The sequence below is a fragment of the Thunnus thynnus genome, chromosome 15 (assembly GCF_963924715.1).
Source record: "Thunnus thynnus chromosome 15, fThuThy2.1, whole genome shotgun sequence".
In the NCBI taxonomy this organism is placed as follows: Eukaryota; Metazoa; Chordata; class Actinopteri; order Scombriformes; family Scombridae; genus Thunnus; species Thunnus thynnus.
The window spans coordinates 30,544,008-30,569,538 of record NC_089531.1 but is presented as its reverse complement, the minus strand read 5'-3'; the positions used below and the strand labels follow the sequence as shown (position 1 = coordinate 30,569,538).

General features: G+C 40.2%; 1 protein-coding gene across 1 annotated transcript in view; it reads right to left on the bottom strand.

The window, feature by feature from the left end:
• Nucleotides 1-25,531, bottom strand: part of LOC137198518 (gamma-aminobutyric acid type B receptor subunit 1-like) — a 127,803-nt gene that overhangs the window by 81,001 nt on the left and 21,271 nt on the right. Inside the window, exons 2-4 of the mRNA XM_067612403.1 lie at nt 10,751-10,885; nt 3,732-3,902; nt 1,612-1,713 (exon numbers count right to left, since the gene is read on the bottom strand). Coding sequence (XP_067468504.1) covers nt 1,612-1,713; nt 3,732-3,902; nt 10,751-10,885 — 408 coding nt within the window. The remainder of the gene's footprint in view (nt 1-1,611; nt 1,714-3,731; nt 3,903-10,750; nt 10,886-25,531) is intronic.

Sequence of the window (25,531 nt, the reverse complement as noted above, 5' to 3'; positions counted from 1 at the left end):
CATAAAATCTAAAATTTTGCACCACTTCTGACAAATGTGCAAAATTTCACAAGTTTTTGAACACGTTTAGCCCCTCAAAAATGCTTTTCTTCACAGAGAAGAACAATAATTCCTTGAATTACGATAGGGCCTTTGCACTGCCAGTGCTCGGGCCCTAATTAAAGCTGCAAGCAGCAATGATTGGGCCCTTGCACCCTTGCACATGACAGGGTGCGGCACAGTTGAAGGGCTTTTATTGCAGGCATGCAGATGTGTTTAGGACTGGACTATTATCGAACATTGCACAAAGGAGTTAAATATCCACAAATTTCCACTATGTGGTGCTAGAGAACACGCATTAAGTAAACATTTTGTTGCTGTATATTAACTGTAGACCACACCCTGAAAATTTCATGTGAATCAGATGATGTTTGTCATATAAGGCTGATTTCCTGTTGTCAGTAGGTGGCGCTATGACTATGACTCAATATTGACATGTAGATGTGTTCAGGACAGGAGTATTATCAAGCATGAGAAATTTGGTGCAGGTTGGACAATGTACATTGAAACTACAGCAACTTCCTGCTTCATGGTGAAACATCAAAGTTTGCCTCGTCGCCATGGCAAAGGCGTTCTCTGAAAACTCAAGATTTTGATCACTTTTCTTCGTTAAAGTCTTTAGATGACACTGACCAAATTTGAAGTCGGTTGGACTAAATATCTAGGAGAAGTTCGCTAAAATACAATGCCTGGAAATGGCAAAAAGTAAATTAAAAATGGCTGACTCCCTGTTGGACTTAGGGTATTGCTCCGAGAGGCTTTTTTTGTGTCTGGACATGATACATGTGCCTCCCAAATTTCGTTGATCTACATCAAATTTAAAGGTGGGGGCTTTTAATTTGACATTTTCTATGGATTGCCCTTGAGTTATTTTGCCACCCCCGAGCCAGCTGACTATAACACCGCTAGGTGCTCTGACACCTAACAATGTTATAATTTCTTGCTTTGAAATTGTAGAAAATGTGCCATATTCCAAAATCTCACCACTTAACTTGAATACAATGTTATAATTACTGACAGTAATGATGACTTGCAAAAATGAGAACCAGGTTGTATGAAACTGGAACTCCCCTCAATTAAAGTAGTATTGCCTGCAACACTATTCAGGAACAGCTTGACAATTCATTCTTGACCTTGGAAGCAGCATTTGGCATAGCGATCTCAACTCAAGGCAACCTTACTCACTTTACTTATTTTGTATTGAGACCATTGTATCCTGTGGACAAAAGTACTTGATTTGTATTTCAAGAGAGAAGGTGTCACTTTCTGAATGGAGCTGAAAGTATTTTGAAACCATCATTTCATGTTGTATCTTAGAACTCTTGACCATTGGCTTGAGCATTCACCACAGTTTTTACCACAGTTTGGGCCACTGGGCAGCAGGACTGCAGCTATAGAGATGTATAAGTATCTTGCTGATTTAGCACATAAGACTGCTTCTGTAATTTCTGAGATATTGTTGCCCAAAAATAAAGTATCCAGCAGCTCTCAGTGGTTAACTGGCCAGACGAGGCTTGACTGATTGCTGTTTAGCTGCCTGGCATGTGTAAGAAGAATGGGGGATTCAGGCACCTTGAGGTTTTTGACAGCCACAGCAGGGTCGGTGAGGAAGCTTTGGCGAACGCTGATTTCAATCCCTGCCTCTTTCACTCTCTCCTCCAAATCATCCAGAGTCTGTCAAAAAGACACACACATACACACACACACACACACACACACAAACACACACACACACACACACACACACACACACACACACACACACACAATAATAAGGATGCAGAAGAGAGGGACAGCAACAAAAATGGAACTGGAAGACATAATGGAATGGTAAGTTGCAAAAAGAAATTTGAAGAAACATCAATTCAAGTAAGAGCAAAGTAATGAGGTAGAAGATGAGTTGGTGGTTAAGAGAGATGATGGTGGGTGCGTAGATGATGATACCAACAAACAGATAAAACAGCAGGTGACGAGAGGTAGAGAGAAACCAATCAAGGGAATAGTAGCCATGATAGAAGACGGGGGAGATAAGAGAGAAATAGAAAATGAGAAAAGAGATACAATTTTCACCGTCGTCTTTTTCTCTGAGTGATCTAGCACCTCCTGTATACATTTCTGATTGGCCATAATAGGCCTTAGAAATATGCCTATGTTTTAATGGACACAAACCATATAATTACATAAAGTATTTTTATTTGTTGTTTTTTTTGCATAGTTATGTGTAAAAAACAGTGAAATTTAAATTTTAAGTTTGGAGAATACTTCCAAATGCCAAATGCCTGGTTGTCTTTGGAAGGAAAATGGTAATGTTATATCATAAGCTGAAGTCATGATGCTGTTCCATGAAATTTTATGACTCAATGCAATCTCTTAGTTAGTGAAACAAAAATTAAACATGTTCCTGAACTTTACTATCCATATTCCAAGATAAATAAGTGTTGTTAGCATTCAAAGCAGTTACAGCTCCCAGGAAATTTTACCTGCTAGACAGTGTGAATATTATAAGTTATCGAAACTGTTTCTCTACAATCACGATGTCCACCATCCACTATCTTCTAATGTCATCTTTCCATCTCTTTAGTTGTAATCTCTGACGTCTATAAAAATTTGTGCTGTTTGGTTCTCCATGTCAATCTTTATAGCTTGCCATTCAACTGGTCGTAGACTGGATATATACTTGCTTTTTAACCATGTGTTTACATAGACAACTGGCCTTTGTGCCTACTGACCCCTGACCCTGGCACATTCCCATACTGCCCCTACACTGCCCCTACCATTCATGTGTGTATTACATCTTGCAGACATGTAGCGTTAATTTCTGAGGATGTGCACAACCAATGCTCCAGACAGACGGAGGATATGCGAGGAAGCCATCATGCACACATGAAAGTGTAGTTAAAAGCAAGTATATATCTCCGGCCTTAGTCTGTCAAGCTGTTATTTTTTAAAATGCAACGGTCTTAAGGTGTGTGATCAGAGTAAATGTGAGGTGAATTTTCACCTCACCTAGAGTTTTGCAGAGTTTATTTACCCCAAACAGTTAATGTACAGACGTTAGCTGTAAGCTAACTAGCAACATAAGCAGCCTTTGACTGAACTCACCTGGAACTCAGCTATTTCTGTTATTTATCCCCAATTGCTCCCCTTTTTCCTCTTGTCTCTGTACATTTATGAAGTGGCGTAATAAAGGATTGGGGATAAGTGTAACTTTTTCACTCAAGTTTAATCTTTTTAAAGTCACATGGACGTATCTCTGCCATGGGCAGATTTGCATCCATTTGAGTTAATGTGTCTTCCCAATGACTTTGTATGTATGCCACTAAAATTGTTCTGAGTTGTAGGAAATGATGTTGATCAAATGTCGCTAAAAACCGAAATATCAGTTAACAACTATATAACTTTTTGTTGTTGTCTTTTTAATGTAGGCTACCATCATTGTCTAGACATATGGAGTAAATGATATAACATATTGTTGAACAAGGTTATGATGTTTTATGGCTTCACTTTTATTCACACCATGTTTTTACTGTAATATTTAAAATGACTAATTAGTTATGAAAAGTGAAATACATTTTCCAATAACCAACTGATATTTTTTAGGCTAATCATTGAAGCACTCTTCAGCAAATTTCCAGAGCATCATGCGGTACACACAGACAGAAAGTTTGCTGCCAAATATATGTATCACTCACTGATGTAAAAACTTCTGTTGTCTGCTGAATAGTGGCAATCTTGGTCCATTTCCACTTTTGGAAGAGCTGCACACGAGTGGGGTTGTGCAGGGTGGCGGAAGGATGCGTGCGGAAGAAGGTGGGAAAACGCTGGCGGTTGGAAAGTGCTGGAGAGCTGGAGCCATAGGACAACTGAAAGACAGGGAGACAGAAAACAACAAATTACAGCTTGTATCATCATTTGTTGTAATGTGATTTCTGACAAGAAATAACATTAATACACAAAAACAAACAACATAAAAATTGGTTAAAGTCTTCAAATTTCCAAATGGAAGTTTAATCACCTTTAATGTTACACGGAGTTCAGATCTCGTAACCATATGTTACTGTTGGCCCTGTAAACTTATGTAGGAGTATTAATACTTTATTATAGAATTACCTCATTAATGGGGCACCACCTCCTTTTTGGTTAGGATCTGTTAGTGCCAGGAGGGAGCAATATCCGTTGTTCAATTTAATCAATGAATTAGTCTCATAATTGTAAGTTCTTGTCCCAAACAGTGACGTCTGTTTACTCAAAGAAGCAACCAAACAGTTTTAGGATAAATGAAGATGTCTTGAGGATACATGATAAAGCATAAGATAATATACAGAAATTAATGAATAAAAGAAAGTAAAATAAATAATAATAATAAATAAGGTCTATAAATGCTAATAAAATTAATAAAGAAAATTATTCAGCAAGAGTGGCTCAAAGTGTGTAGCTGGTGGTGGAATAAAGGAATTTTTGGGGAAGTCTAATTCTGTCCTTTTACACACAAAAATCACACCTCAAAGTCACTAGGTCTGAACATTTCCTGTCAGCTTGTATCATATTTGTAAAACCATTCAAGACAACAGTTAAGCAGTTTACATACATTTCATGATAAGTCAGTTCTTCTAATAACATAACAAACATTAACCTTCATATTAACACTTCATGATGTCTAAGCAAACAACCTTCATTGATTCAACTTTCTCAAACTATTTACACATCTCAAAACATCTACATCTACCATCAAACCATCTACATTGAAATGAAAAGTTTAATACTATAGTGAAAGGAAATAAAGTTACACAACACTTATGTGCAGTCATAGTGCTTGTGTACCCACAATAGAGGAGCTGAAGTATGGTAGGGTTTACCCACCCTATTTTTAACCACTACAGCCCTGTTGGGAACAGAATGTCCCATGTACTGTATGTGTTATATTTTATTAACCCTGTTACTCTACTCTCATGGTAAAACATAAAATCTCTTTTCTTTGCCATAATTTACAATTGTGTCTTGCCTCAATGTGATTTGAATTAGTGGTTACATAAAAACAAACTGAAATAGAAAATGTAACATTCGTCACTGAAAAGGGGTTCACAGAATTCATATGACTCAGTTTAAGAACAATGGCCTGCAGACTCCCGGAAAGGAAAAAAAAAACTGGAGACAGACGAATCTGCAGAATTAATGAGAATGGAGCCATAATCAGGTTAGAGTATCTTTATGTTTGGTTCAATATCCTTTAGACAAATCACTCTAAATCAGGTTTGTTCCGTTATTCATCATTTTCATTGATTGGCTGTAGTGTAGGCAGTACATTATGAAGTGGACAATGACAAAGAAATATGGGTCACAGTACTACTGTAGCAACTGGAGGAAAAGCTCTCTCTAACATAAAAATAGCAGTGTGTATGAAAAATGAAGGAATGTGTCTTGAAACTTTTTTTAGTGAGTGCACTTTACCAATGCTCCCCAAAGAGCAGAATGACATTAATGCTGTGCTTTGCTCAAAGCTCAGAGATGTTAGTCTGTAAGGCACATGACCTGTAGTGTAATTGATCTGTTTCTGGATGCTACATTGTATTTCAGGTTATCCTAGATTGAATCAGAAGTCTTCAATTCCGAGAAACAACTGTAAGATAGCTCAATTTCTAAACTCCCAATAGTGGCCGCTAGAGGCTGTGGATTTACAGCTTATACAATACAGATGAATACAACAAACAATATATTCTGGCTGTTGCAGAGCCGTGCTGGCAATGGAGCTAAATATATATTGGTGCTAGAAAAAAACTTACAGTGTGTCCAAATTAGAGTCGACTGCTGGCATAGCAAAAGCTAGCAGTGCTGGGGTTATGTAAGGCAAACAACAGCTGCAGGTTATAGGTAAGTAAATGATATGCATACATGCATGTACAGTAAATACATGCAATGCAGTGATAGATGCAAATAAGGAGGAAGCAAATGTTCACTTGAATTTCTTCTTGCAAAGACCAACACACAGAATTTTTATGGCTTGTTTATGACAATTAATTTTCTCCATTAATAGAAGCACAAAGAAATTTGAAAATAGCTATAATGTGAAATGCAGTTCTGTTGGTTTGCAGTTCTCACTTTTTCTTTGCTTCTGCTTCTGAGCTTGGTCTTTATGGTAATTGGACAAATGTTCTAGGGACAGGGGTTCTGTGTGGTGTGGCTCCACTTCCAGTAACTTGGAGAATAACTTTGAGTTTGTCTGTCTTCAGCAGTAAGTATTCATGAATAAGTGATGAAAAAAGATTTAAAGTCTTAGGGAGTACTGCTTCCTGAATGCTAACAACATTGAGGCTTTGTGGTCACTTCTCAGAGTTCCTGGTGGGATGAGACTGACAGTCTATTGGACTAATAGAGGAGCAGCAGAGCCACACCAATCAGAATCCCCACCCCTAGAACATTTATCCAATTACGGTAAAGAGCTCAGAATTGCACAGCTGTAGGCATGTATGCTGTACCAGCAGTATCTAATTTTATTGGCTGATTTGGGGGCGGCTGTGGCTCAGGAGGTAGAGTGGGTTGTCCATTAATTGGAGGATCAGCGGTTCGATTCCCAGCTTCTCGAGTCCGCATGTCGATGTGTCCTTGGCCAAGATATTTAACCCCAAATTGCTCCTGATGGCTGTGCCATCAGTGTGTGAATGATCAGATTTCCTCTAATGGGCAGGTTGGGACCTTGCATGGTAGCCCCTGTACCCATTCAGCGTACGAATGGGTGAATGTGATTCGTAGTGTAAAAGCACTTTGAGTGGTCGGAAGACTAGAAAGGCGCTCTACAAGTACAGTTTCAGATCACACAGTACACTGATTATTTTTCTATTTATGCATCCTTAACTCTGTCAAAGATCTGTGGACATCTTTTTATTTTAAGCAAATCACCAAACCCCATTTTACTAGTTGTTTGAGTTACAAATTACTGCAGATTTTGCCCTGACTCCACAGACATAGACTGTGTTATAAAAAAGTTGGTCCAAATCATACACACACTGACAGGAATTATTTGCCTTGAAAACATATTTAGGGCAGTTTGTTCAAATACAAGCCCTGTCAATAGTTGTCAACTGTCACTTTGTGGAAAAAATTGCAAAGTTGATTCAAAATGGCTGACTTTTTGTTGGACTTAGGGTATGGCTCCAAGAGACTTTTTCTAAGTCTGGGGATGATACATCTGTGTTTCAAATTTAGTACATTACCCCACTTCGGATGCATGTGCAAAGTGTCTTGAGTTTTTGAGCACCCCTAGCATCTCAAAAATGCTAAAAGTAATTAGGGGGGACTATATAGCTGATGTGCCATGCCCAAGCCCAGTTTTGATACTAATTGCAATACTTGCTAATTTGAACATGGGTGCAAAGTTTTGTGAGTTTTCACACATCCTGAAGGCCTCAAACATGTGTCTGTTAAATTATAAAATTGACACATGAAATCCAAAATGGCTCACCACCTGTTGGGTGAAAAAAAATGAAAAAACATGTATTATGTTGAGAATGATGAGATCAATGAACTCACCAAATTTCATGAACTTCAAAGAAACTTTGTTCCCAAATGGCCCTGTGTTTGGGGGCACAATGGAGCCCGCTGGCTACTCCTGAGCCCAGTCACTACAGCACTTTTTCGATTTTTTTTTTAACAATTTTCGCCAGTTTTGACATGTGTACCAATTTTTGTGAGTGTTTGAGCATCCCAAGCCCCTAAGAAATGCAATGGTGTGGGGGAATAATAATAATGATAATAATAACAATAATCTTTACAAAAATAAGGTTCCTCACACTTTCACTGCCAGGGGCCCTTGGGCCCTGGCACTTTCATGCCCAGGCCCTAATAATAATTCTTACAAAAACAATAGATTCCTCGCACTTTTGTGCTCGGGCCCTAATAATAATCCCTTCAAAAACAATAGGTTCCTTGCACTTTTGTGCTCGGGCCCTAATAATAATCCCTTCAAAAACAATAGGTTCCTCACACTTTCACTGTCAGGGACCGTTGGGCCCCTGGCACTTTCATGCTCAGGCTTTAATAATAATAATCCCTTCAAAATCAATAGATTCCTCACACTTACAGCGCCAGGGACCACTAGGCCCCTGGCACTTTCATGCTCAGGCCTTAATAATAATAATCCCTTCAAAATCAATAGGTTCCTCGCACTTACAGTGCCAGGGACGACTGGGCCCCTGGTACTTTTGTGCTTATAATAATAATAATCCCTTCAAAAACAATAGGAAATATTTAATAAAATTAAATATTTTCTCTTTTTATTATTTTTTGAGGAGGGGGCATTCAGGATTTGGCCTATGGTGCCACCTAGGCTACAACGAGTACTGGTCCAAAATGGAAAGGATTCATCCTCTGGGGAGCAGGAATATGCTTAGTACAAGTGGAAATACTGCCCTCATTGTGGAACTTGAGGAATTAATGTGGGGACCATCACAACAGATTTTAAATCTGGCCATTGATTTTTGAGATACCTTTTCATGGAACAAAATTTTCAGGTGAAAGTGAGGAGTCTCCCCCACCATTATGGATCTGAATACTGTGAATATTGGTAAATATGGCCCGTAGTTGTTGAGATTTCTCACTCTGGAGCAAACTGTTGGACAGACTTATCTTAAGGCAAGTAGTAGTTAGTAGTAGGGCAAAACAAATGCTGACAGGTTTGTCTGGACAGAATCTGGTAAAAGCATCACACTGATCATGGACTGAGTGGTAAGTACAAACAAAAAAGTGAATGAAATCCTGAAACTGTTCATTGAACAGGTGTGCTGTCTTGTGGAAAAAATGTCTTTTCCTTTTCCCATTTGTTGCCTATGTTTTCATCTCTGAGATAACATTCAGTTTTCCTAGGTCACAGTTATCTATCCAATGTTAATATATTCACACAACTGGAAAACAAACAATACAAACTGAGTGTGTATAAAGACTGAAATACAAAGAATTACATTCAAAAGCTCATGTAAAAATACACGTTATATCTGGAGGGAGTACAGCTCCCAAACACTTGGCCTCAATGGTTTTATAACTCAGTAATTAAAGTATAATGTTCTCGTTCTGATATTTGTCCTCTTAACTATCACTTTCCACTAACATGAGACAACATTCATAGACTGTGAATATGTGTATAGATTTGATAAGAAAGACAAACAGTGTCACTGACAAAAGCACCTGTCACAGCGAACAAAAATTCTGATCCAGTGTTATCTGTTGACATTAAAGTGAAGGGCTAACTATGAGTAAATGAAGAGTAAATAAAGATTTCAGGAGTGTGGGGGCTGTGTGCTCTTATTGTTTAAAATAACCCACTGATTACAGTGCTTGATGCAATCAACACCAATCCAGCAGGTCAATAACTATCTTTAAACTTATTTAAGCTTGATGCATATTGTACTGGTGTCCAGCTGGCTGGTGATTATCAAACTAATGTCAGCCTGCCGTCTGACCAGCAGTGCTGCTCTCCTCTGCTGGTGCTTTTTTTGTTACTTTACTTCCACCACAGCTCAGCAGGGAAACATTGTCCGAGGAAACACAAAGAGGGAATTTAATGCTAAAAAGACTGTAAATGTGGCAGATATCCACTTGATATGACTAACTTGGACTGCTGAAGCCTCATATAAGCTTCAGATCAACTTTTAAATGCATTTTTGCCTAAAATGACTGTATGGACACACTGTGGATTTTGGTCCCATCATTCACATTTGAAGGGTATCTTTTAATAGCCAGTATGAACAGGAGGAATGATTAAACCTCTTTCAGTGTTCATATGGGCACCTGACTGTTGTTTTAAGACACACTTCAAAAATTGAGAACCTATCCTTTAACTTGCTATCACTGATCAACAGTTGGTAACACACTAGTAAATGTAGCAATGTGTCAGCAAAGGTTGAGAAGACAAAGACTACTAGCAAGCAGTTTTATGAGGAAGGAAATGGATTCAACTTTATTAGACCTCAACAATGCACACAATGTGTTTTGGTGAGAAACACTAAATGTAAACATAATTCTACAGGGTACCTTTAAATTTAATTAAGAATCCTGCAAAATAAAGTTTTTGAATAATGTATGGCACCTTTTTCCTATTTGAAGTCACTTTAATGAACTACAAGGTTCGACAAAGAAAAGAAAAGCTGGGTTTCCTCCTCGCTGTGGTGGTGAATGGTGCCCCCTTAATTCCTAATGCAGTGAAGTGAAACCTATTGCCATGCAGAGTGACTGTATGAATCAGTATTCTATTGTTTACTCTCCTAAACTGACCGTGAAATCTTATTGTGACATGCCCTGGTTTAATGTTTTCAAATGTATGTTTTTGGCTCTTTATCTTTGGTGTTAAGAGTACCTTCCAATGGTGTTATTTTTGTATTTTGTTTCCACCTTTGGTGCTAAGTGTTCTTTATGTTGTTTTCACACTCAGTACCCAGAGATCACTTGTGAACTAAATTGTGTGGGCAGCCTTAATTCTTTCCTTTTCACCAGTGTTTCACCAGTGGCTCTTCTTTGCCTGTTAGCCATGATGGCTCACTGCTCATACTAACTACCCAATTCTTCTTCTTCTTTTTTTGTTACATCACCATGTACCACATTCTTCCCTAGGAATACCTTCTATGAAGTGGCCACACTATTGATGTTGCAACAAACATCAGCATTACTGAAATATGACAACTTTCTGTTGAAGAGCCACAAACTGCAAGGTGAAAAAGGTTGTTACCACTATGAGGTTCCACATGCGAGCAGCTTCGGCCACCAAGGTGGACACGGAGCTGCATCCCGGCATCAGAACGATCTTAATGGGCTCCGTGTACAGAAGGTCATACAGCAGCTTGGTGGCTTCCCCTGGATCACACTGTGGACACAGAGATAGCAGGGCAGTCAGTTAAAGAAACACAATGCACCCAGTGACCTTCAAGAGCTAATAGAGTATACATGTATTATATGACAACATCAGATGAATAACAAGTCCACAAGTATGTGGGATATGCAAGGTGACCATAGGTTTCACAATGAAAAGACATTTTTAACACTTCCGTCTGGAAGAGGATGATTATATATATATCACTTAAACAAGAGATTTCACAATATTTGCAGTTGGTCATAGCTAAAGAGAGGTCTGAAATTATGACAGAATAAGAAAAATATTACCAAGAACAGTTAGTGAGATAAAGCCCAATACTCTGTGATTGTCAGGTATTGTATGTATATGTATTTTGTTTTGTTGTAGCAGGTGATGTACCCATCTCACTGACAACATTTTCAGTCAGCACAAAAGCTGCAGTAGCTGTTGCTATTAAATTAAATGATAGGTTCAGGTTTTTTCAAGTCTGTCTTAATACAATACTGACATGTCAATATGTACATGGGAATGGATCTTGGTAATTGTATACTGGCCATTAAGCTATTCCCTGGAATGTGACTACACTGTAAGAAATGGGGGACAATATCCACAGCCCTCATTCTGTGCAAAAAACATTCCTACGTTCCATTGAAGTTAATATGAGGCTGCAGCAATCTGAGTCAGCTAAATTGAGTCACTATCCTCTAAAGTTACAGCCTGTTTAGCATGAAATTCCTTCTTTGTGTTTCGTAATGAATATGTGTTTTCTTAGTATACATACATATATAAAGTACCACAAAGCTTATACTCTGATACAGCACAGATCAGCACTAAATACTAAACAGATTTAAAAAAAAAAATATTCACAGATTGAAAAGTTTCACATCAAAAAATATTAATGCATGTACCAAATACATGACTGAATACATGAGCTCACTTTGACACAATAGCTTCAGTGTCCAAACTACCTACAGCACAGTATATGATCTGTTTGCTATGTTCTTGCTAAGGAGATAAGTACACACAACAGTCACAGACATTTAATCACTGTAAAAGAAACTAGCGACAGAGTGAGGGTGTATCTGACTCAAGTCTTCTTTATTTCATGGAGATGAATTATGTCATATTTAATATCCCATTGCATTTGTTGTAATGTTGTTTGTTTTACAGATCTTTGTCACTGCTAGCTAACCAGTATGATATCATTAGTAACACTGACAAATAAGCTAACTCTCTTCTCCCACTCAAATATATTAAGCTTTTAGTGCAAGTTCAAGAAGGAAGACAAATGTCAGCCTATTTCATCATCACACTGAGCTCCGCCTCTTAACTATTATCCAATCATTTCACTGGGTTCTGCACACTGACTTTTCTATCATCTAATGATTATCTTAGCCAAAGAATATTTAAACCACCTTACCTGTTTTATCTCTCTCTGCTGTCATTGCAGTCTACGCTGCATTACAGCTTCACCCCTACACCTCCCCACTGCCCCAACACTGCACCGCCACCACTTTCAAGGCCCTGTCTATGGCTCCCCTGGGGGGATCCCTGGGGAACTGGATGCTATTTATAGGGCTCCATTCCTATACATCCATTTAAACGATGGGGTCAACGCCAAAGACTGTCAAATAAAACTTTTGAATTCATGTCAGCTTGTGTCTTGATTGAATTTTCTATTGTTGTAAGGACAGAATGTGACTGCCTTCACGGTTCACTTCAGAAAGAAAGAAAGAAATGTGTCAAATAATACATGCTGCATTTCAGGGGAGCCACATGTACAGCTACATTTTTTTCTATTTTTCAAGATAGATAGCTGGCTAGCTAAGAATAAGATGATGTCCCCATTCTTAATCCCACCTACAAAGCTCTGATTAGTTGATTGTTTCTCCAACTGGTGGAAACAGCTGTCAATGAGCTCACCAAATGTATCTGAATCACTCAAAGAAATCAGAGATGTTGGCAGTGATTCAGAAGTCTGGAACCAAGCAAATTGTGGACATGCATGTGGGTCAAACTCACTGTCCCAAACCTAAAGTGCAGGAAGGAAATATAACTAATTGAGATAATATTTATTATGAAAATACATCATCTATAATATCAACAATGAATAATAAGAAAAGTGGAATAACATGCTTGCCCAGGTTTGGGTAAAAATATTTAACGTCACAATGTAATTTCATAAAGACTTTTGTTGAAGTGAGCCTATGTGACTTATGCTTAATAGTGGTCTCTGTGGCTTTAACTGACAACTACAAGATAATTGTAAATGCTAAAACATAGAGTAACAGTCGCACAAGAACAGCATAAAATCTGTGAACTGACTCAGTCAGTTATACAGCAATATCTATCTGTTTATTCATGTCAGCTAACATTAGCCAAATTGTTTAAGTCAGTGGTCATATCAGACCAAGTTAGGTTGTAGCTACAAATCCCTTAAGTGTACTGAATAAGGGCGAATTCTATTGCTTATGAATTCTGTCAAGTTACATAGTCTTGTTTTAAAGCCACTATGAGTTGAGTTTGTATGTGATTACATCTTTCAAATTACTCTGATAGCATGAGTTTGCAGAAAAATGAAACAATACAGGTGAAAATCTATGTGTTGCTATAAGTGGTATGCATTGATATGTGTTTTTTTATACTAACTTGGGGGATAGCCAAGATCAAATATTTCAGAATTCTATCCATAAGGGCTCTAAAGCCTTTTAAAGGAACCTGCAGATACTTTGTAGTTTTGTGGGATCTACTGGACTAACTGTGATGTTCTATGTGTTAGGTATATGTAGTGTGTGTGTGTATTATATGTATGTACTGTTCTGTATGGAATGAATGAGTGTGTAGGAAAACTGAACACACGGGAATAATGCACAGCTCACTAGAAGAAGTCGTTAAAAACAGTATATATGGTAAATACACTGTGCTAGGCAGCAGTCAGCAGTACCTTGTACACATTAGTGCAGATGCTACATATAATGATACACAGTGCAGAGCCACAGCCAGGGAGCCAAGGTGAGACACGTCTCAAGGTCACCTCAACCTGAGTCCTGACAGGCTCGTCTGGAGAGGCAGACACAGCATTTATCTGTGTGAATGCTAGGAAAAACATTTACCCACCACTCAAGTGCCATTATCTTGATCCACACATTACAAATGCTGCTCCTCGCTTTCCATTTACAACTTATAGTCAATGGAAAATCAATAAGCTATTTAAATGATAATTGTGAAGGTGTGGTGACCATTTATCATTTAACAGAGAGACAGTAGGCCATGTTTGGATGGCTGTTGAGAATTTGACTGTGGGGGGTCAATTTGTCATTGTCATTATCATGTGTCATTATGTCATATTACTCCACATGGACCACTCAAAGCAAAAATGTAAAACTCTTGATTAGGGCTGCTACTAATCTGTTGATTATTTTTTAAATGAATTTATTAGTTTTTTGGTTCATAAAATGTCAGAAAATGGAGAAAACTGTCAATTAGGTAAGGTAAGGTGATGCCCTCAAATTATCATAACCCAAAGATATTCAGTTTACTGTCATAGAGGACTAAAGAAACCAGAAAATATTCACATTTGAGAAGCTGGAATCAAAGAATTTTCAAAAATTATTAATTGATTATCAAAATAGTTGGTGATTAACTTAATAGTTGGCAACTAATCAATGAATTGACTAATCATTGCAGCTTTACTCTTGACTTAAAAATAATTTTTGCCCTTATTATAGATAAGAAGACAATGATTACGCAAATTTCTGTATGATCTGGCAAGTTTTAGTTATAATAAAGCACACATTTCTCAGCTCTCACTGAGGGCATATGTTATTACATCAAACTGCAGATGACACAGAATCAAACATGGTACAAATATACGTCAAATATGGATTCATACCAGACTGAGCTAGACTGAATGATTCAAACAGTCAGAAAAATGTGTGAAATGACATGAAGACTCAACTCTAAATTACATCTGTATTTGATGTAAATATATTTAGGATTTATTCCTCAAAGGCTACAACCAACACATTATTTCAGTGTATTCCTGCTTCAGAGTTTGCTAAGCAAATAGTGTCATGGTGCGCCTGTGCCATTTGTTTGTATGGTAATTAGGTATTCATACATTTGTAAATGTGCACAGCTTCTTTCTCAGTTCGGAGACGCACTTATCATTTCAGCTGTGTGATGTTGCAGCCAGCTGTGACACACAGCCCACTGTGGGCACCAAATAGAATATCAGTACTGATGTTTCTGTGAAATCCCGGACACATTCAGTGATGACATTATTGTAAGATTCAGACATTAATCTAACACGTAAGCTGTAGCCTATTTTGATGGACATTTCAGTAGATTATGCTATAGATGTGAAATACTAGAGAAGCAAAAGAAGCAAAATACATGAAAGTTGGTTTGTGATTGTGGAGCACTCTGTGTGTGTACACACCTCTGCTAATTAAAGACATGCAATTTGAGGCTTTTGTGCTCTACACAGTTTTCATTACGGACCAAACTGTGTGCTGAAATGTGGAGGAAGCATCATCTTCCTACATACCTAGCTATCTACCTACAATAAACTACATTCAAGAAAATAGTGACAGAGAAATGGGGACAAGTGACAAGATCAACGCAGCTGTACAAGTCATTTTAAGTCAACTTACAGAAATAACACCTTCCATTGTCATTAAAAACATTATATCAACTGCCTCTAGCAAATGCTGCCTCAACTTTTGTGTCAACTGATAATGAAGATAGCCAGAGAGATACATCTAGAGCTAATGACTGGAAAAATATTCCCCTTTTTCAAACAGAAATCGGATAACATGAACATGATGTCAGCCTGAATAATGAAGTGAAATGAAATTGCAACTTGTTCTGATTAGCAGCCTGGCCAAATAAGGTAGACACCATTTCACTTGTACAGTAACGCGGTTTGCTAACTTGTTGTGCCATATCTTGACTTTGTACTGAAGTTCTTTGAGAAATTTACAACGTAGCACAACAGGCTAGTGAGCAGAATATGGCAACGTGTTTTCACAGTGGTGCCTGCCATACACAGAAATACTCTCCTGAGATTGAAAACATGATTGCTGTTATTAGTCTTAGCAGCTATTTCTGAACAAACTACTGTGACCATAGACTTTATGGTGAAGGAAAATGTCCATAGTTTTTGGACAACAGCAGATGTCTACGGCACAGAGGAATAAGATAAATCAGACTTTGGATACACACACAATACTTGTAAGTGGATTAATTCATTGTTGGTTTAGATCCAAACATGAGATTAGTTGACAAGGAGAAAAATATAGATAATCGCCAGACATATCTTCTAATGGCATATAGACTGTGGGTTTTAGCAGTCTTATTTTTTTGCAAGCCTCACTGTTTGATATGGAATAAACTTGGGTATGACATAAAGTTTGATGTAACTGTGTGATGATCCCACCTAGTGAATCGTAGGCTATGACACAAGTCAGTATACAAGAAAACATCATCGGCATGCATCATCCATCTGCGCCGCTATAGTGGTAAACAATAAAGCTAAGCAAGAATAAAGCTTTCCATGCTACGTCCTTCTTGGTGCAGTCATGATAACAGCTGGAGAACACAGACAAACAAAGCCTCTGCTGCCACAGATCAACAAGATTTTCTTCTTTGTTGAAATCCCAAACATTTCATTTTGCTCATTTTCAATCACAACAAAAGTCATCTCAAGGCACTTTTCACATAGAGCAGGTCAAGACTGTACTCTTTAATTTACAGAGACCAAACAATTCCCCCATGAGCAAGCACTTGGCGACAGCGGTAAGGAAAAACTCCCCTTTAATGGGTAGAAACCTCAAGCAGAACTCGGCTCATGGTGGGTGGCCATCTGCTTTGACCGGTTGGGTCCGGCTTTGACCTCCATCATTGAGTTTAGTGCCAGTGTCACATTGATCAATACATCATTTCCATGCTATCCTTTTCATTGGTTGGTAGATGTAGGTTGTAGCAGCAGTCACGTTGTGAGATGGTTATCCTAAATTTCTGACGCTGTCAGAATTTGGGGCCATGACCAAAGATATTGCCACATTTTTTTCACATTGGTCATCTTTTGTCTCAGACAGCCCAAAATCGCACAGTGAATACAAGGCTTAAGAAGCTTGAGACTTTGTTTCCCACTGAGTAATGCTATCTGCACTCTGTATGTTACTCTGTGACTTCTACATTACTCTGTGTCAGGATTCAAATCACAGTGTAACATATAGAGTGCTGCGATTACAGATCTACACATTTTTGTGAGTTTTGACAGTCTGGTCATCCACCCATCACGACATCTGGACCCATGAAATGCAGACATAGCTAGCTACCTGCTAGCTGGCTTAAACTATTTATACACGGCTTTTGGCTATGCATTTTGGCTACTCTGTTACCAGTTTTCATGCTCTCTTGCTCTCAGCATGTGGTTGTTATGGCTGGCTCAAATACCAAACATAATAATGGACACAACACCAGTAGGAATTTACTACATATGAGTTTATAAAGGAAATTAATGAAATGGATGAATAAATGAAGACCAGATACCTAGCACCACAAAGGTGCTTCTGCAGCAAGATAGAGAGAGAGAGAGAGAGCTGAACAAAAAGCTGCTAAACAAACAGCTGAACAAAGACCTGATATAGACTCAGCCCACTAATCAGCACAGGTGCCTGCCAACAGATGATCAACCTAAAGGGATCAACAGGAAACACTAAAATAAAACAGGATGTAACACTCCCCCCCATAAAGATGGTACTTAAATGTGACATTATTTGTACACATGTGACAGGGCATCAGCCACAACATTTTCTTGGCCTTTCTTATGGAGGATGTCCAAGTTGTAGTTTTGAACCATGTTGGCCCAACGCATTAGCCTCTGGTTGCTATTGTACATGTGATGTTGGGAAACCAAAGGGTTATGGTCTGTTTAAACAACAGGCTGCACGGAAGAACTAACATATACTTCAAAGTGCTGTAGAGCCCACAGCAAAGCCAGAGCTTCTTTCTCAGTCGTGCTGTAGTTCTACTGGGTCTGCAAGAACTTTTTGGAAAAATAGCAGACGGGGTGATCAATGCCTGCTGAGTCTTCCTGAATCAGAACAGCTCCAGCACTTGTACTACTAGCATCGACCTCAAGCTTGAATGGAATAGCAAAGTTGGGGGCAGCAAGAACTGGTGAAATGCACAGGACAGCTTTCACAGCTTGGAAGGCCTGCTCACATCTGGAGTCCCACACCAACTCCCTAACAGGACTGACAAGGTCAGTCAGGAGAGAAACAATAGTAGCAAAGTTAGGACAAAAAGCCCTATAGTAACCTGCTAGTCCTAGGAAACGCCTTAGCTGGCACTTGGTGGTGGGAGCTGGGTACTCAGTAACAGCACTGATCTTAGCTGCAAGACAGCGAACCTGTCCCTGACCTACTTCCTTGCCAAGATAAGTGATGGTGGCTTTTGCAAACTCACACTTACTCAGGTTCAGGTTCAGTGAGGCATTTTCAAAGCGTTGGAAAACAGTCGGGAGAGTATTCATGTGACTCTCCCACTCAGGTGAATACACTACAATGTTGTTTAAATAGGCCGTGCAGTTAGCTTCACCAGACAACACTGTCCACATGAGTCACTGAAAGGTGGCAGGGGCGTTACGCATGCCAAATGCCATTACAGTGTACTGGAGGAAGTTGTCAGGAGTGACAAAAGCAGAGATGTCAGAGGCTCTCTGTGTCAGTGGAACTTGCCAGTAACTTTTAAGCAAATCTAACTTTGTCACATAACAAGCTGTTCCTACCCTATCAATGCAGTCCTCAACACGGGGAAGAGGGAAAGAGTCATGTTTGGTTACACTGTTAACTGTCCAATAGTCTGTGCAGAACCTAGGAGTCAAGTCAAACTTTGGAACCAGTAAACAGGGTGAACTCCAAGAACTGGTGCTGGGAACTGCAAGACCATTGATTAACAAGTACTCAACCTCTTTCTGCATTAATTCATGAGTTCACATGATAAGGATGCTGCCTGATTGGAGCACTATGACCTATGTCAATATCATGCTGCAATATATTTGTGCAAGTGCGTACATCTGAGAACAAAGCAAGATGACCACGTATCAGCTGAAGAACATCCTCCCTTTGAGAGTCAGAAAGATAGGACACATGAGTCTAGATTTGTACCCAGAGCAGGCGCATTGTCCTTGGTCAAACCATCATCAGCAGGGCAAGTGGAAACAACTGAAACTGCAGCAACACAACTCACTTCATTTGAGGGGCTTTGTCTCTCTTGGGACCAGGCAGCATATAACTTCAACATATCGATATGTCACACACGAGACTTATGCTTTCTGTCTGGAGTACAAATCAAATAATCCATGTCACTCAGCTTCTTCTCAACAACATAAAGCCCAACAAACCTGGCATGTAACACTGACCTAGGTATTGGCAGAAGAGCCAGTACTGAGTCTCCAGGTTGGAAAGAGTGCTGCACAGCTTTTGTGTCAAATTGCCGTTTCATTTTAGACTGAGATTTTGCCATGGCCTGCTTGGCTACTTTGCTTGGCTTTGTGATGGAGACACTCTTGAAAGGAACTCACATAGTCAAGCACATTGACATTAGGTGGAGTATCTGCCAGTAGCTGCTCTCGCAGCAGTTTCAAGGGGCTTCTGACTGTGTGGCCAAACACCAACTTGGCAAGGCTGAACCCCAGTGACCCTTGTAGTTTCACACACTGCAAACAACAGGAAGGGTATGCCTTTGTCCCACTCTGGACCATGTTCAAGGCAGTAAGTGCGTAGCATGTGCTCTGGTGGAATCTCTCTGGGGCTCCTTGGCTCTCAGGATGGTAAGCACTGGAAACCTCATGCTTCACAGCCATAACCTCTAGCACCTGATTGAATACCTTGGACATGAAGTTTCTTCCTTGATCTGTTTGGATGACTTTCTGCAAGCCAAAAGTAGTACAGAATTTCACAAGCTCTTTGACTACTGCTTCAGCCTTAAGAGTGCGCAGAGATGTTGCCTAAGGGTAGCGAGTGGTGGCACACATGATGGTCAAAAGGTATTGATGACCAGATTTTGACTTTGGAAGGAGGCCTACGGAGTCTATGACAAGTCTCTCAAATGTTCTTCCATTACAGGAATAGGCTGTAAGGGTGCTGAGGGAATCACCTGGTTAAGTTTCCCTGCTGGCTGACATACATGGCAGGTAAGACAATACTCAGCTACAGCAGCCTTTAATCCAGGCCAAAAGTAGTGTCCTAAATTTAGGATAACCATCTCACAACATGACTGCTGCTACAACCTACATCTACCAACCAATGAAAAGGATAGCATGGAAATGATGTATTTGATGGTAGGTCTTTCTAATCCCCAAGTGACCAGACATAGCATTATTGTGACCTAAGCTCAGTATCTGTGAGTGGTACACAGAGGGAACCACAACTTGGTACGTGACGCTCCAGTAAGACCCATCAGGAAAAGCAGTCCACTTATGCATGAGCACATCACCGTCCACATAAAAACCAACAGGGACAGATAGCAGTTCTTCCTTCAGCTTAACAGCTACAAAGCCGTTGGCCAATGAAGGATCTGCCCTCTGTGATGCCACTAGCTCTGCTCTACCTAGCTGTAATGGGGTTTCAGCAGGAACACCGGGGTTACACAATGTCAAATCAACTTTAGGGGCAACAGATAAGTTATCTTTGCCACTTTCACATTCAGGCTTAACTGCACAAGCAGCAACCAGCTCTGCCTCATCTGTATTTGGATGATCAACAATAAAGGTGTCAGAAAGGTTGAGTCAGCTTTTCGAACCTGAGCATGAGTCACAACACAAGCAGGAAAAACAGGTGTCTCAGGTGTTGGATCACTGTGGTCAGACTGTTAAGAAGGCACAGGGCTGTTTGTCACAACTGGTGGAGGAAACACCTTTTTCCCAGCAAGGTCATTGCCTAAAATGAGGACCCCCTCAACCAGAATGTAGGGACGCAAACCCACTGGAACAAGTCCTATAACCAAACCACACTTCAAATACACAGTATGCAAGGACATACATCACCACCAAGGAAAGTCTCCTCGGACATGGGTAACACTTCTTGCAAGAGTATAGACTTGGATGCACCAGTGTCCCGCAGGATATGAATGGGTATGGCACGGTCAGACTCAGACATCGCTACAAAGCTGTCAATGATAAATGGTTCAAAGCCTGATGGTTCAGAACTATCTGAGCAGCATGGCTCTTGCTCAGGGTCAGCATCAGGGAGCTGGCAGAGCACAGAACCAAGTAAGGCCACAGGTTTAGGTTTCTGCTTCTTACTTAAAACAGGGCAGTCAGCTACAATGTGACCCGGCCTCTTGCAGTAGAAACAAGCCCTATCTAAATTTCCATTTCTAGAACTAGAGGCTTTACTACCAGGAGCATAAGGAGTAGAACTACCACCAGGAACTTTGTTGGAAAAGTGAGAACGCCAAGGGAGTGTATGGGTTTTAGTCTCAGGCTGGAACTGGTCAGTAAATGTAACTTTATGGGCCAAAACATACTCATCAGCAAGTACAGCAGCATCCTCTACAGTTCTTGCTCTCTACTCACTTAAATAAGTGGAAACCACCTCTAGATCACAATTTTTTAGCTCTTCCAGCAGAATCAACTGTTGCAACTGCTCTCTTGTCTCCCCTTTTTGTGAAGTGCACTAGCAATCAGACAAAATTTCTTTTTCTCGGGCAAATTCCACATAGGTGTGCTTTTCATCTTTGGATTAGCTACAAAAGCACTGTCTATAAGCCTTTAGTACTAGCTCATAGGTACACAAAATAGCAGCTTTAACAGCATCATAGTCAGTGCTTTCATCCAAAGTTAGTGCAGAGTACACCTCCTGAGCTTTACCTGCAAGAGCAATGTCCAGTTGTGCTTTGGCCACTCCAAAGTGGTTGCCAACCGCTCAACGTGTGAAAAATACTTTTCAACATCTTTCTCATTGAAAGGAGGGACCAAATTTATGTTTTTACCCACATCAAATTTAGAGCTTGCTATAGGCAACAGATGTATTAGTAGCTCTACTTCCTGCCTGAGCTTTTAACTCTATCTCTTTGAGTTCCCTCTCATGTGTAAGTCTCAGTTTTTCACGTTCCAGCTCATGCTGCCTTGACTGCTCTCTTGCCTTTGCCTCAATCTCTAGTTCCAGTCTCCAAAACTGCAGCTTTAGCTCTAGCTCCCTCAAGCCTGAAGCTTTGTCTTCAGTAACTTCTTGCTTCTTCTGCCACAACTCACTCTGCTCCTCCTGGTCTCCCTCAGAGGATGCATCAGTCTGCTCATTGGGCAACTCAAATTTTTTCTGTTCAACCAAACCATTTATGATTTTTGTACACAATTCATCTTTTCTTAAATTGCCCTCAACACCAATACCATAATGGTCTGCTACAGAGCGAATATCTTTCTTTGTGCAACCTAAGAGTTGCTGAGTGTCAGGATCTTTAACAAACCTGTCCAACTCAAATGCCATAATGGCAACAAAAAAGTGAATACTACTCTATGAGTGACCAGATAGTAGCATACACACTGAAGTTAAATACACTAGCCTGCTAAACCACACAATGTCAGTTAGTATTATCAGCAATATTTCATCCACTACAAATAAACCACAAATGTCTCCGTTGAGACTCCAAAAGGGGTTACAAAAGCTGTATGAATGGTGGCTATAAGCCACAAGCAAATCACAGTTCACAAGCACAAATAAGCATTCAGGAAATTGTCACCTAAACTAAAGTACCCTCAGTACAAAATACCCCTTGAAGTACCACACAATGTGCATACTGCAAAAGCGTTACACAGACAAAACTCACACAAGCAAAAGTGAGCATGATCCAGAATGGCTTCTAAATTACTAGCCTCACAAAAAGTATAAGGGTTACACAAGTGACAGCTTTACTATGAATGCTCAACACGAAGCCCCAAATCCTCACTACAACTCATTCACACACAAGCAAGCCTCACACAGGTCATCATAGGCAGCCGTATACTACTCTTAACACAGGATTGTGACATGTCTAACCTCCTGCTCTAAAACTAACCCAGCTCCCTAACTCAAGGTTACTACCTTACTTTATCTGTTTATCTTCAGTGATGCACCTGGGCACGCCATGGGCCACCCCAAGGCTATCACACAAAAATAAAAAAATGGTGCTGCTCTCTCCAGCACCCGGCTTACTCAACTGGGCAAGTTCAGTAAACTACCTCATGTGGCTGCACATAGACGACCTCACTAACTAACCAGAAACTAAAGGACTAGGTTTGTATCCTGCTCAAGCTTCTGGCGGCGCTGCTCTGCTGGTGACCCGGACTCGTGCTGCTGGTGCCATTTTTATGTCTTTTTAAGTGTTTTTAATTGTCTGATCGTCTTATTTTTACTGGTCTGTGTCATGTGACTGAAACAAGTTCATGTTGGATTGATCTCCATGGCGACTTTTGCACATAGATTACTCTTGGCACTGACTGTTTGGGAACTGTCGGCGACTTATCAAACAGCTCAGACACGCAAGGAGACGAAGCTGTCAGTGTGTTACTCCAAACGCACTAATTTCCCTCCGTCCTATGGGAGCGATTCCACTGGCTGATCTGCCTGATGATCTGAAAATACAACCGACCAGATACAGACAACGACAGAGAGGCAGAAGAGGCGGAATATGGCAGTGTCTCCGGAGAAGAGGGAACAGACCCCCGCTGTTACTCAGCAACGTCAGATCGCTGAGGAGCAAAATGGAGGAGCTCCGTGCGAACAGCATAGTCTGCTTTGAGTACAGGGAATCGAGCGTGATGGTGTTCACAGAAATGTGGCTCCATCAAGACATTCCAGACTCCCTCATTCAGCTGGAGGGGTTCTCTCTCATCCGAGCAGACAGAACAGAGCTGTCAGGGGAGAACCAGGGGGGCGGGGTCTGTCTGTTTGTGAATGACAGCTGGTGTAGAAATGACACTGTGAGAGAGACTGTATGCACAGCTGACGTAGAGCTGCTGTGCCTGTCTCTGAGACCCCACTACTTACTGAGGGAGTTTGGAAATGTTTTAATATGTGCTGTGTATGCCCCCCCCCCCCCCCCCCCCCCAGCGAGAGCTGCTACCAGAATAGCAGACTGTGTCCACCAACAACTGCAACGTACACCTGGAGCCCCGATTGTGATTCTCAGGGATTTCAACCATTGCAAGTTGGAATTATCTCTCCCCGGATTTGAACAATATGTGACATGCGACACATGACAGAACAGAGTCTTAGATAAATGTTACGAAAACATACACTGCAAAACCACTGCCCCCACTGTCAAACTCTGACCATAATACTGTCCAGTTAAACCCGATTTACAAGAAAACCACAAACTATGACAGTGACAGTGTGGGACAAGGACAGCATAGAAACACTCAAAGGATCCTTCCTTTGCACAGACTGGGACACATTCTCTGATTTGGAGATTGATGAGGCCACTGAAGCAATAACAGACTACATACATTTCTGTGCAGACAATGTGGTTACCAAAAAGGACATTATTGTGTATCCCAACAATAAACCCTACATAACCAAGAGTGTAAGGATTATATTAACAGGAAAAGCTAGCTTTTAAAAATAATGACATAGCAGGACTGAAAATGGTGCAAAGAGAACTCAACCAGAGGCTGAGGGAAGCCAGAAAGCATCACAGGGACACCATAGAGCAGACTTTTATGTCAATGGATTCAAAAAAGCTGTAGGACTCTATGAAAGCTATTACAAATATGAACACCACCAAGAAACGCCTCAGTACTGATGATGATCTGGGGAAGGCAAATGAACTAAATGACTTTTTTCTCAGGTTTGAAAACCATGACTTCACTGTGCAATCTAATAATGTCATGGGAACTATCTTAACTGATGTTAGCAGTAGGATTATAATTGATCCAGTCAAGATTCAGTCTATTTTCAAACATGTGTGCACTAAAAAATCCACTGGCCTGGATGGCATTTCTGCACTGCTCTTAAAGGCATGTGCAGAAGAGCTCACTCCAGCTTGGTGCCCCATCTTCCAGCGGTCTGTGGACTCACACACTGTTCCTGCTCTGTGGACCATAGTTCCTGTAGCTAAAAAACCATGTCCAGGTGATAATAATGATTTTCAGACCTGTGGCCCTGACTTCGATTATAATGAAAAGTTTTGAGAAATACATGTTATCCGTGCTTAAGGCAGAGGTCAACTTGGCACTTGATCCATATCAGTTTGCTTATAGGCAGGGGAGAAGTACTGATGATGCCACCAACAGCATCACCCACTTCCACTGTCAAGCACTTGGAATGCCCAAAAGCATATGCACGGATTTTATTTATTGATTTTAGCTCAGCTTTTAACACACTGCAACCCCATCTGCTCATCTCTAAACTGAGGCAGATGAGCGTTTACCCTTTTTTAATCAAGTGGTATTTTTCCTTTTCAACTAATCAAAGACAGTAGGTGAGAGTCAATAACACCCTCTCAGAATGCAAATTGATCAGCACAGGTGCGCCACAGGGTTGTGTGAGCTCCCCCGTCCTTTTTACACTCTGTACTAATGACTGTACAAACAGCCACCTAACCTATTTTTCTGAAATTGAAAACTTGGCAATGGTGTGATGCTCACCACCTCACTCTGAATGTCAATAA